Here is a 13,925-nt window from a genome sequence, read left to right as displayed (position 1 = left end):
TACTGATACTGGAGAACTGGACTTTCCAGTACTTCCAGTATTTCCAATACTTCCATCTATCTATCTATCTATCTATCTATCTATCTATCTATCTATCTATCTATCTATCTATCTATCTATCTATCTATCTATCTATGTGTCTGTCTACATAGTGGAAGTAAAGGTTGGAGATGAGAAAAAAAAATCTTCCCCTTTAAACCCTGCATACACTTCTTTACTCCAAAATGAAGATGGAAAGCAGAGAACACACAAAGTGTAGCACTACACAAACGAATAGTCATGATGGAAACCAACAAAGAATAAGGTTTCAGATAACACCTGTTTTTGCCAAAATGCCAGCACTGTTTATTCTTTTTTTTTAAGATCAAATCAATATCAGTATAACAGCAAGACAAGTAGTTAGGGTAAACCCCCACAAACAGCCATATACTACTATAAATATTGCCAAGAGGAATAATTTACTTTGTATATGTGAGGTTGCAATTGGCATTGCCCTTGAGATTGAACATTTCAAACAAACCTATATATATATATAAAATAGAAAAAGAGTGAAAGAGAGAGAGAGAGAGAGAGAGAGAGAGAGAGAGAGAGAGAGAGAGAAAAAAAAGATAGATTGTTCTCCACATCACACGCTTCTGACACAGAGTCCTACTTATTGACGTCTTCTCACAGGTCTTCACCTAGCGCCACTTCACAGCTAGCTGCTGCTTCTGTAACGGCATGTTCAACGCTTTGAACATTGTTGTTCCTGTCTGTATCCCCAACAATAGCCGTAAAAAAAGGGTGTCATCTTTGGCAGCGTTGCCAAATACTTATGTGTTTTTTCGCTTTTTTCTCTTATTTGAGCCTCTTGTGTAACTTTATATCCTAACCCTTTTCCTAATGCTTTATTTTATTTTTTCATGTAGACTCGTCTTGCTTCGTCTCTGTTTGTGTACTTAAAAAAAAAAAGGTTGGTTGGGGGCCCCCCACTATGGGGGCCCCATGCGGCCGCCTACCTATGCCTCTTTTTTTGCTGGATGACCAACAACAGAATGAGTTCTTGGCTGAATTCTACAGCTGCAGGCAACAGCTGTAAAAATGGTGTGTGTGTGTTTGTGTTTGTGTGTGTGTGTCTGTGTGTTTGTGTGTGTGTGTTCCTTAATATGTTTTCTTAGCCCTTAGGAAGATATGCAGATATCTGCAGAGACATTCAGTATTTCAGAAACAAAGCAAGTCAACCAAGTAGAAGCTTTTGGCTGTCATTCATGCAAGCTAAGTGATGTGATCAGCTCACTTGGCTATGAAGTCAACATTGCACCTGGCTGACCTGTGGAACAGGCTTCTAACTGTGTATTACACTGGGCTTATTGCATGCAGATTTCCAAGGTAAATGTTAACTGGTCTAAGTCAATACTGTGCAATACTGTAGCACACAGGAAAAGGATATACACATTTGCATATCCTACATATAACAACATAAGTAAACATGAACACCATGAGTAAATGTTAACAAGACCGCAAAGTAACTGTTCAACACAACGCTACCACGAGGCCCAGCTGGTGAGCCTTACCCAGCCCGTCCAGACAGCCCTATGCAACGGCCAAGTCTATAGCAACTCCTCTGGCAGCACAGGCAGCAGCCCCAGGCCTCTGGTCTCCATGGAAGGTGAGGGGGGAGTTGGCTGGTCACACTGGGGAGGCGTGGGGATGATGGGGTTTGGGGGGATTGATTTATTTTTGTTTTGGATATGGCAAAGTTTTATTCATTCATTTATTTGTCTCTGTTTCGCTAGTAGGCTTCAGCCGGGTGTTCAGTTCTCCTGAAAGGTGTGTGGTTGATTTAAGCAATAAGCCCAGAGTAAAAATACTAAAGGCACACAAGACATGTGACACATAGTGACACATAGTGTTACCTGCATTTACTAGGGCAAATGCAGGTCTTAACAGCAGCCAGGGGAGGGCGGAGCCAGCGTCACCGCGGCAGCCAGCCCAAACGTTTTGTGCCATGAATAGGCCCAAGCCAGTCAAAATAAATCAATCCAGCCCTGGGTACATGATATTTTATTAGAAACAGATATGTAGGCAGAGACCTAGAGCGAGAGATTACAAAAACAAATGCAATCACAAACGTAGGCTACACAAAAGGAACACACAAGCGATACAACGATTAAAGGCCCATGTAAGACAAAAACAAGGAGGCGCAGACGTATATAAGACATGAAACAGCACATTCAGTTGAACAACCTTACATGGAAATGTAAATGGTGAAATCGACCAGCAAGATTCAGACCACAGTGTGGTTTGATCCAACTCTCAGCTTCCTCTTGAGCAATCTCTTGATCCCCAGATCTGCACATACAGGCTTCTTGCGACCTCTAATATACAACCTGTGAATTTACAGGGCAAATTAAATGTAGCTATTATAAGACCAGAATACAGTTCTTGAATAGGTCTACATAGAATACATCATCAGTGAATACAATTGTATTCTATGTAGGTCTTTTTTCTCCTAGTCATTAACCAGGCTACGTGTACTATGAATAACACACAGGAGAATGACAACTCTGTCGAACAGATGCTTTGCTGTATTGTCTGTCTGTGGGGTAATGCAAAATGAACTACAGACTACACACAAATGATCTCTCTCTTTGTCAAACTTATTGGAAGACGACTTACACAAGGGCTTGTATGTAACATACACCGTTGTTTTGCTGAACTTCCCATTTCTCCACCTTCGACAGCATGTGAGCAGGGATTTTCTTTGCTGTCTGGAGACAGCACTTTGGGATGCCCGCTGCATAAGGAAGTCATTTAAGTTCATTTCAAGACACTGTAGTAATCATGATAACACATGTATCTGAGGCTCCTATTGAATTTTCGGATGACCAAAATTGCAAGACAAAAAGTACTATGTAGACATTAAAGAACTTAAAGTTGTGTTTTTGTTCTGAATTAAATCCTTAATTAAATCCGAAAGTATGACTAGGGCCTCAGGCTAAGTTGTAACCATGGTGTTTATGTTTACATCAATATTTATACACTTTATCTGAAGCAGAAGCATCCATAAACTTGCTTTTACCCAAAGCATCTGACTTCAATATACAAATAAATATACATATTAACATTATAGAGTTAGGTTCAGTAAATACACATTTCATAAAATCTTGGCAGTCTGATGGAAATTGCACTGCGTCATTCAAGTTCAACCTCATAATAACATTTTCTTGGAGGAATTCCACCTTATTTTAACACATGCTTACCCTCGGTGGAGGTGAGACACAGAGCAGCCAGGCAGATGAAGAAAACCACAGCTTTTAGATCCATGTTGATGGAGAAAGTACAAGGAGAGCTTCCTCATGACTTATATAGCTGCACACACACACTCAAGGCTCACCACAGGCATGTTCTCACTTTCTCTCTCTCACACATACACAAACACACACACACACACACACACACACACACACACACACACACACACACACACATACTATTCTTTTGCAAAAACATGCTCTAACAAGTAGGCCTAGAACTGCTAAAACCAACTCACGCTATCCTTGATTCTACCTTCCTGCTTTATGTAAACAGGACATCTAAAGAGCTGCTGTTATTTTGTAACAATGGTAGGCAAGTCTTTGAATAGACAAGACTTAACGGTCACATTTTGAATTTGAACTGCACTCAATGCAACACCAAATGAGTTAATAGATAAGGCTAATTCCTGTGGCGCAGATCATCTTATTTTCCTACATGCAAATTAAACCACAAAGGGATCCAAAACGGTAAATGTGCTCTATGGTTTGACTCCAGGAGCTACATTGTGTTACTTATTGCAAGCTAAGCATTGTGTGCTAATTTCAAACTTTATGTATGAATATATTCCTTGTAACAACAACAACTGGACAGAGTGCAGACTATCTATAGGCCTATCCTGATCCTCAACAAAATGTGTTCTAAATTCAGCATCACAGCTTCAACACCAAAGTGCACTAGTCAGGTCATTAACTGTTTTGCCGAAGAGACAGGGTTCCAGATGTTTCTTCAAGATAGGAAGTGGTTACGGAGTCTCCCCCATCGAGGTACAAAACATGGGAAGGGGTCCGGACTGTGAATTATCTCTACAGAGTGGAGGCGATGCCATTCATTGTTGGACCTGAGAGGGTATAGTTTGGGACGTATGCTATGACGGATGGGATGTGAGTGGGCCCAGACCAACGGACCACCCTGAACACCAACATCAAGTATGTGAGGTCGATGCGGGCACTTAAGGAAGCCAAGCAAGAGATGTGTGACATCACATGCGCATTGTACTGAGGTTAGTTGAACATCTGACCTGTGGCTGCTTTCTGAATAATTGGATTTTGCCCAAAACATCAATGTGTTTTTTTTTGGAATGGTGCTGTGTCTATATGTTTGAAAGAATGTGTGAAGGAGATGCACTCACATAGTAGAACCAGCTGGAGCATGTAGCTAGATATAAAGATTTTTATCTGTTAATATGTTTAAAATAATATATGTTTTGTTAAAGCATGCCTTTTTGTAGACTTAATAGATAAATCATATATGACCTCATATCTTTGATGGGAACTTAAAGGGTGGGTGGAGATCTCAACGCCAGAGATGCAGAATATTACATTTCGTAAAAATACCTGGTTAATTTTCATATAATTGGAATGATAATAATAAAAAACATGTAATGGTATACCAACATAGATTTGGTTTTGTTAATCAGCTCTTTTAAAATGTTGACAAAGACATTCATGTCAAGTTATAATGCCTATAAAGTTCCCCCAGGTGACCTCTAGTGAGACCCTTGTTTACATGCTTTCTGTGACACTCCATCCACATGTTTTTTTCTAAATCTAGATAAAACGAAACCAACATTTATAATAAATGATGTGATCAACCTGTTCTGCCTTCAGGGATGGCTGTGACAAATTGTGGGTGTCCTGTTACGTAGACCTACCTGTCTGCATCACAATACTTCCTTCATACCTCTTCTAACTGATCTGGCACCCACCAGATTGGTTACCCGCAAGACGGGAAACAACAAGTTATCCAGAGAGGGTTATGGTTGGTCTTAGATAATAAAGTCGGAGCAAGTCAACACAAGCCAGACAGAGTCCCACTTGATCCAAGTATTAAAGGCTGGCTTGTTAATAAAATTCACACAGATATTGCATGACACAAGCACTGAGTGTTATATATAAAATGTGGGAAAAGCAACACTCACACATGCATGCATACACACACACACACACACACACACACACACACACACACACACACACACACACACACACACACACACACACACAGAAGATCGATTGACAGCATTTGAGCTCAGATCAATGTTAATACAATAGTTTTATTAGTATGTTCAGAAACAAAAGAAAAAATAGTTTACAGTATGTGCATACATATGTACAGTTATAATTCAGGAACAAATTAAATAATATTTCAGTGTGATTCCTGATTCCCTGGAGTTTTATACTAGGCATGTATATTTTACATCTAACCAAGATTGGCATTCAAACAACTATATAGATACCACAGTGCTAGAGGCAAGGGCTCTGAATGGATATAGAAACAGTAATGCAGTATTCACAAAAACACTTAAGTTCGTATGTGGTATGTTGTGGGTGTAACAGGTGGGCTACGGCTATGTCACAACTGTGAAACCAAGGCTAGAGTAAAAGGAGAGGTGCCGCATCATCAGTACTCGGTCTGCCCTCTGGTGGCTACGTGCAGCAAGCGAAGCAGCAGTTCCGCAGGCGAGTTTCCATTCCCCGCTGAGCCATGAGGCTCCGCTGGCTGCAGCTCCTCAAGACACTCGGAGGACACTGCACAGCTCTCTGCCAAAGAACATGGATAAAATGCTACTTAATAATAATAATAATAATAATAACAATAATAATAATAATAATAATAATAACAACAATAATAATAGGCCTAACCATTCTCATCATTCTCATCCTCATCATCACCACCTCCACCACCAAATAATGGATTAATTAACAGTAGCCTATATTAAATATAGGCTTATTATAGAAGACCTAGGCTACATTAATTTCTACATGCATTCATTTCACTACAGCTAGCCACTTTTATTCAAACTTTGAAATGACTGTCTATAGAACATACAGCCAGGTCTATCTGCTTTGAACCAAAAGTTACATTCAGTTTTCAATGCGTTAACCTTGTACATAAAAAACCCATCTCTACCTGCGTTACAACAGAGACCCGAAGCAGCGCATCGTCCTCCCTTGGAGCCGCAGGGGTTCCCTCCCGCCTGGCAGGGGGTCAGCAGGTAGTTCTCCTCCACACACTGAGCGATGCCCGGGGAGCCCAGCAGGCAGCCGAACTCCGGTCCGCAGCAGATGTTGGGGCCGAAGCAGCGACCCCTGTCCCCGGGTCCGCATGGCATGCACTGGGGAGGGAAGGCGGAACGCGTCAAACACAGCTCTAATCGAGTTCAGAGACCAATATGTGTCAGATTCTCTTACGGTATCCATATTAAGCCATCAACATTATTTGTAATTTTATTTTAAATAATAGGCCTATATAAATATATTTTTAATTAAATTAACCCCATTAGTATTCAAAGCCTACACGTGCCACGCATTTAAAAGAAGTCAACAAATCAAGTCAACAAAAAACAGGCAACCATTCAACTCGACTAAACAATAAATAAAGCTCCGGAGAAGCGATGTGGAAATTCCGCTCACCTGTCGGAGCTCTCCGTCCACCAGAGCGCGTTTCCCGCCGCGGGGACAGTTCTGGATGTAGCATGCCGAGGACAGCGCCAGCAGTCCCAGGACGCACAGTGCAAAGGCGGAGGAAGGCATCGCTGTGTAGGTTGTTGTTATTGATAAGGCCACGCACGTGTATCTCTTCTGTCTGTGTGACTGATGTGTGACTTCAGCCCCGAGTCCCCTTACTTATATATCAGATGGTCGACACTTGCATTTGACGTCACTGTCATTTTGTTCCCTTGGCCATACGCGCTGGTGAACGAGGCCATACACACACACACACACACACACACACACACACACACACACACACACACACACACACACACACATACACACACACACACACACACACACACACACACACACACACACACACAATGTTGTTATTTGTATGTGTTTGTGTGGGTGTGTGAATGAGGAATAAGAGAGAGACATAGGGACAGAGAGAGTGAGTGAGAGACACCCTGCTTGTTTTGAGAATCACCATACTCACAACATGGGTAGCCTATCCATATAAAAAAGTGAGTACGTTTCATGAAGAGAAATCACATTTTTTTGGATTTATATCCAAACTGATATTAGACTTTTTGGACAAATGTATTTTATATATATATAAGAGAGAGAGAGAGAGAGAGAGAGAGAGAGAGAGAGAGAGAGAGAGAGAGAGAGAGAGAGAGAGAGAGAGAGCTCTACATTTAGAATTAAATACATAGGATCCAATGCATTATTCGAGCTAATAGGGCTAACAAGAGTACACTACAAGAACCCCTTATTGGACTCATAGCTGTCACATTACTTCAAATGAGTGTTTTAATTAAAGGAACTTAATGTTGGAATATATACTCAGAACAAAGTAGGCCTAAGGGTCTGTGGTGATTATAATAGATATTAAGCGGATAGTAATTTCAGGCTGGCATGCGTGACAGCTTCTGCAATAAACAAAATCATGACAACAATCACTGAACCAAATTTATAAGCTTAATTTCCAACTAATTAGAAAACTGGCAAAATATGACAATCAGCAATTTATCCGTCCAGGCCCATTACTGCGTTTAGACGCAGAACCTTATTGCATGCTTATGCGTGTCCTTTCCTGATTAACTTTTAATCTGACAATTAACATGGAGATGGTTGACGAGAACAATAAACACTTTCAATAAGTGAGATGCAAACCTCTAATTGGAGCCTCAACATTCACGCTTGATGCTTTGAATAAATACAAATCAAATCATCGTCTTTGTGTTCGTCAACGTTAAATAATCGGAAGTGGGATTGAAAGCAAAGCTGTTTTTCCTGCTCCAATAAGAAATAGGGGGCATCTATGCATGTGCGCAATGTGTTTTGTTTACCGTTTTCACACTTATCAAACGGATATAGGATCATGACCTTGGTTAATGTCGTCATGGAAACCAACACAATAACTTGTGTACCTTGTTTGTGAGTGTGAAGGCTAAGAAATGCTTGTCCATTTCTTTTGTTCCCATCAAACTATTCTTATGTGGCAATGACCTGACCCCGAAATAAGGTTATTTGAGGTCGACGATGGAGAGAATGAAATCAGTGAGGAAAGAACACAATAGGGGCCTTGAAAGGTTGATTCAGACTAAAGTGATTTCGACTTAATATAAGCAGTTGCAGAAAGAAAAAACATAATCTACAATTATATCTTAGACATCTTTTTTTGTAATGATATTGCAGTCTGCTCCGAACCGTTGATCCATTTTAAGTCCACACTGCCTCTGAGAAAAGACACATCTTCGGAGAAAAAAAAGAGAACCCTGTCCGAATATAACCAACTTACAAAGCAGAAGGTCATCTAAACAGATGTCGCTGTGGTCAGACTTCAGTGAAGCCCCCTTACAACAACCTTGTAACCACACACACTCCCTCTGGTTTTCATTCAATTCTCCTGTCGCTCGTCACTGACTTTTGTTCCATCTTCACACATTTTCGGCTCTTTGTCAGCACTGGCCAACACAAGGCTGCAAACCCGGCTCACATTCACCGCACTCTCCGTGTGGCAAGGGGAGGATGTGGAGGTGACTATGATTTTTCTTTCATGTGACAGAATTATATTTTTAGCTCCTTGCTTTTGTTCTGGTTGGAGTTGTCACACATGCAAGATGTTCTTTCATAAGAGGGGACATTGACAGAAAGAGAAAAAAGGAGGGATGCATTGCATTGATTTATACCAATATAGCTAGTATCAAAAATACATTGGAAACTACATTGTGTGTCCATAGTGGACGGTGGTCTCACGCTGTCTCACACAACGCTTTTAATAAATCAAACACGGGGTGCATTGCCGTAACACGTGTCTTTAATTCAACCCAACCCGTTAAACAACACCATCAATTCAACAGACCAGCGTTGGGGACAGAAAGACATCAACGTAGACCAGCGTTGCTCAAAGTTCTCGCGTGCGAGTTAAAGTCAGTATCAAAACTTCAGTTTCGACCCGCTTTGAAAATCACAAAAAAAGTTATTCCTTCCAACACGACCTCAAGCGCAGAGCGGTTTATCTGTCCTTTTGTATCCCCGACCTCAGCAGATTCTGCGCAGCCTCGCCAACCAACGCAGGCGCCGGTGTCTGTCCTTCGGCGCAACGCGTGATCCGATGTGTCAGTGGTGCACACGTGTTATCTTGCCGCTGGCGGTGGGGCGCCGGCATGTGGGGCACGATACCAGACCGGGATTGGCTGACGCGGTGGCAGTGTCCGGTGGTCTACACCTCCCTTGCAGACAGGTGCGGCACAACAGGTGACCGCAGGAGAGGCGGTAAACGGCCAGCGCGGAAGAGGAGTATAGGGAGAGAGATCCGGAACAAGCCGAACACTGCTTCTCATCTGGGAACAGAGATGGAAGTTGACCAGTAATGCAGATGTTGTCGGGGAGGAGATTTAATTCAGAAAGTATACAATCGCAGCTGCATAGCATGGACTGGAGAGAGCTATACATACAATGTGTAAGAAACTGAAATTCCTCCTCATTACTGGCCCTGTTGGCCTTTTTGTACATCATACAGTTTAGCTATTCTTTTTCCTAGATTATTTGACAAGATGCAAGTCCCTTGACAAGACTCAATGTCCCTTGGCCACTTGACAAGACTAAAGGTTTTGACTTAAAACAAGCATGCAAACTGGTTTGTGGTGAAAAAGGTGAGAATGATGCGTGAGCCAAGGAAAACACAGACCCACTAGGGGGTTCCAGGGTTATACTCTGGGGAGTTCAAATTTCTATATATTAAAAAAAAAATATATATATAAAAAATAAAAAAATAAAAAATATTATTAGGTGCACGTTTTTTTTTTACCTGCACGCGCAGGTTGTTTTTTTAAACCTTTTTTTTGGACATCAAAAAAACAAACATGCGCACACAGGTCAAATTTTTTTAATCATTATTATTTTTTATATTTTTTTTATTAAGGATTTTTTTTTTTCGAGGTCTGTTTGTTTGTATTTGCCACAATCACATCATTTTATCCTTCCCTCCTTGTAAAAGTATGCAGCCCGCCCGATCTCATGGGTGCTTACCGGTTGCCGCAGGTCCTGAAGTAGCTGTTACGTGGGTGTGCTTGGAGGAGTTGGATGGCACTTCGTCGGTAGGGTGGGGTCCCTGCAAAGTGTGTGCGGTGGGCTTGGAGGCGAAGGAAGGTCGGCCCCGCAGCACAGTTAGGAGGGCCTCATCCAGACTGGAGGACAAGCGCTCCTCATGGGAGCAGCTACTGGGAGCTGTGGGATGGCAGGACAAAAATAAACACAGTACACAGTCAGACTAAGAAAGAAAAAGAAAGAAAGAAAGATAGACATTTTACAGCTGAGTAATGTCACTCAGTCATTCGGGATACTAGATGAACGAACACTAGATTGATAAATATATATATATATTTACTCCAACTCACTGGAATTGACGTCAGTTCTCTTTCTTTTTGGTTCCGGCTCCATTTCAGATCTTACTGACATACCCAGCGGTGAAGACGACAAAGGTGCTGGAATTTTCTCACTGAAAGCCAGGTTGTTATCTTTATAAAGAGCCAAGGACACGCAAGCACCGCCTGATGACTGTTTAGCCTGATCGTTCAAAGCATCTTTCCCATGCTCTGCCTTTCCTTTGTCAGATTCATTGCCCGTGATCTGCAACAGTCTTTTCCCGTTTCCATGCTTTCCAGCATCAATGGTGTTGCTGTCTGCACCGAGGTTGAGTGTCTCTTCGTGACCAGGGCCGTCATGAGACTTTCCTTCTACCTGAGCAGGTAAGAGCCTTGAGGGCTGAGGCTCCGCCCCCTCCGCCTGCCTGCCCAGGGCGCCTTCCCTTGAGGCCGCCCCCGTCTGGAGGAGGAAGCGATCGATGCGGCCTTTCAAGTGAGGATTGGGGAGAGGCTTGGATGTTGCCGTGAAGGGCACTCCGGTGAAGGGGTCGTTGGGGGCTCTCCCCCACGTGGCCTCCCTCTTCTGGAACTCCTCTAAAGTGGCGTGGTCCACCGACACCCCGCTGGGGAGCAGCAGCGGCAGGGTCATAAACTCCTGGGTCAGGGGGTCGAGGAACTCCTCGGGCAGGGAGGGGGAGCTAGAGGGTCACAGTGGAGCCAAGTTAAATACAACATGTGTATTCGTGGGTTTCAAGGATTCTTCTGATCAATGAAAAAAAAAAGACCGGAGGTGTACAACATGATGTTGATTAACATCGTATTGCTATAAATATCCACGTCAATGGATTGTTTGACTGTTCTAGCGAAGATCAATAAACTATGATGCTTTACGCAATTTCGGACGCTTTTGGTCGACAATGCAGTCAAAGAAAAGGCAGGCAGAACAGCACAAAACGACGACAGAGCTCCCAGCCAGAACGTTACACACTAACCTGCACGTCGCCGCCACCTGCAGCGGCCGCGTTGCCTCGTCGTTGGAGGCGGCGAAAAATGCCGGGCAGGGCCGCGGCCTCTCGCCAGCCTCCTGGGCCCTCTGGACCCGCTCCACCTCCTCCGCCGGGCAGCAGCGCGCCGGCTGGCCCCACACCGCCAGGCCTTTGAGCCCCAGCGCCGAGGCCGAGCCCCCGAACGGCAGCGTCACGCGGAGCTGCCTGACGGCGCCCAGCGACATCACCCCCCTGCTCCACAGCTCCTCCCGCCGGCAGGGCCCGGGACGCGGCGGGGAGACTGGGGACGGGAAGGGGGGCCGGGCCCTGAACCCCGGACTGGAGAAGCAGACCCGGGTCTCCTCCCTGAGCTCACAACGACCCACCAGTTTGAACTCCTGCTCTGGGGGATGATGAGGATGATGATTATTATGAGGATGTTGATGATGATGATGATCTGGTTGTTTATGGGTTGCGGTGGACGAAGCGGGACCCCGGTACTGGCGGCTTCTTTCCTGGCATTCATCCAGGGCTTGCTCGCTCCACTCTTTAGCCAGAAGGCCACACGAGTATCGGTGAGACGGGTGGGACGAAGTGCGCCGATCGCGCTGCTGTTGGGTGGCTGGTCTCTGGTCTGCACCAGAGTGCCACAGACCTGCTTTCTGATGGCTCTCCTTTTGGCTCTGCCCCTGGCTGGGAGCCGAGAGAGGAGGTACCGGGTCAGGGCAGGTGCTGACCTCCACCCTCTTGCAGGCCTGTCCTAGGTCCATGCCCCAAGGCCACAGCTCGACATCCACCCGGCATAGCTCCACCTGGAAGCCAAACTTGACCGTCACCTGGGAGGGAAAACAGGCATGTCATGCATATTAGACACTTTATTTTGTGTAGATGATTTGTCATATATTTAGAGGGGTGGAGAGAGATAAAACTTGCACCTGTACTGGTGGACGAAGGAAGTACTCTAGCTTAAAGCCTCTTCTGCGGACAGCCGGGTCAGCAGAGACAAGGTTGGTGACATCATAGCCATCTGCACACAGCTGTACGGAGGGAAGGAAGATATTTTGATCACCCAAAATAGATTAAAAGATTGTTATTTATCGCACACCCAGAAAATATTCATATATCATTATATTTAATGCTCTATACTTTATTGCATACTGCATACTGCTGTTAGATGGGCCATTTGTCTTGTGTGTCTCGTGACTTTCACCATTGGTTGGTAGCTTAGTGGCCAGCGTGCTTGCAAGGTTAGTTTGGGCAGGAGCTCCTGAATGTGTTTTCCTTGGATTTTGGCACAAGGGATTATAACATCTAATCCTGTGTATTAATGAAATACTTAAATTTCAGTCTTAATTCCAATCACATAAAAGCGAAAAATCTCCTGAATTCTATCAATTTGCTATAATAAAATACCGTGCAATAATCAACATAAAATGTTAATTTATGTAAAATATGTAGTTTTTGTGACCGAAAGAACAACCATGAAAGGGTAATAAGAAGAAAATCACATGGTCAGTTCTCGATGATTGGCATGGCTTACATAGTAACAGATAACTCACAAATATTTTGTTGGATAAGAAGTGTTGAATGTGTCATACCTTATTGCAATGGACTGTGGTCATGAAATGTGGCAGGCAAAGATTTATCACCATTTTCTTCGAACTGTGAATGAAATATGTTTTTATACCCCTATGCATCATGTTTATATGACATGGAAAAACATGTACAATTAAAGTAATTCTTCAACTCCAATAAACCAGATACCCTGGGTGCCCCATCACACTATTTCTTTGGGTCCTTTTGTCAATTCCTACGACCTTTGATCTCTGCCCACCTTGAACATCTACATCCTTTAGGTTTGTGTGCAGTTTTACAAGAAAAAGGTGAGTCATCATACGAGTCCTTCATGCCTGGGCTTAAATTGCCATAACCTTGACAACAGAGGAACAGAAGGGTGTTCTCCTCGCTACATCCTACACATCTTGTTTTTGACACACTGTGCAACCCCATCACTTGCATGTTGTCATTTCTACTCGTCCTTCTACTGTGTATACACGCGATATATGTATATCCTCCACTCGTCACAACGCCCACAAAACGAATTGATGTTAATTCAACGTTAGACACTTCACTTGTACTGCAGTAGTTGACAATCTCCAATACGGTAAAGTTACAAACATCAACTCATTTTCAGCTAACGGCATACTTTGGTTTGCTGGTAGCCACAAGCTACATTGCCGGCCAGTCATTCGGTTGCGAAGAGACCATCGTAATCTGCTTGACCCTCTTGCAAAGTTAATTATTAGTCGAAGAGCCAATTTCAAATCTTC

At 43.4% G+C, this 13,925-nt stretch overlaps 3 protein-coding genes across 3 annotated transcripts; all 3 read right to left on the bottom strand.

The window, feature by feature from the left end:
- Window positions 1-2,266: 2,266 nt before the first annotated feature.
- On the bottom strand, window positions 2,267-3,306 carry ccl27a (chemokine (C-C motif) ligand 27a; the record flags this gene model as incomplete). Its single annotated transcript, XM_084468187.1, has 3 exons — window positions 2,267-2,369; window positions 2,659-2,776; window positions 3,243-3,306. 3 exons carry the CDS (start codon window positions 3,304-3,306, stop codon window positions 2,267-2,269), a joined length of 285 nt encoding a protein of 94 aa, XP_084324313.1.
- Window positions 3,307-5,697: 2,391 nt separating this feature from the next.
- Window positions 5,698-6,830, bottom strand: avp (arginine vasopressin; the record flags this gene model as incomplete). The annotated part of the gene is made up of 3 exons (XM_084468580.1): window positions 5,698-5,837; window positions 6,208-6,412; window positions 6,711-6,830. The coding sequence occupies 3 exons, from the start codon at window positions 6,828-6,830 to the stop codon at window positions 5,698-5,700; spliced, it is 465 nt and encodes a 154-aa protein (XP_084324706.1).
- A 2,287-nt stretch (window positions 6,831-9,117) lies between these two features.
- On the bottom strand, window positions 9,118-13,925 carry ubox5 (U-box domain containing 5). Its single transcript, XM_084468355.1, has 7 exons — window positions 13,802-13,925; window positions 13,194-13,257; window positions 12,531-12,632; window positions 11,602-12,431; window positions 10,643-11,307; window positions 10,275-10,472; window positions 9,118-9,586 (listed from the first exon to the last, which is right to left on the bottom strand). Exons 2-7 carry the CDS (start codon window positions 13,245-13,247, stop codon window positions 9,363-9,365), a joined length of 2,073 nt encoding a protein of 690 aa, XP_084324481.1. The 5' UTR covers window positions 13,248-13,257; window positions 13,802-13,925; the 3' UTR covers window positions 9,118-9,362.

The sequence above is a fragment of the Micromesistius poutassou genome (assembly GCF_964030765.1).
Source record: "Micromesistius poutassou genome assembly, chromosome: 5".
NCBI lineage: Eukaryota > Metazoa > Chordata > Actinopteri > Gadiformes > Gadidae > Micromesistius > Micromesistius poutassou.
This window is presented reverse-complemented; position numbering and strand designations above follow the sequence as displayed.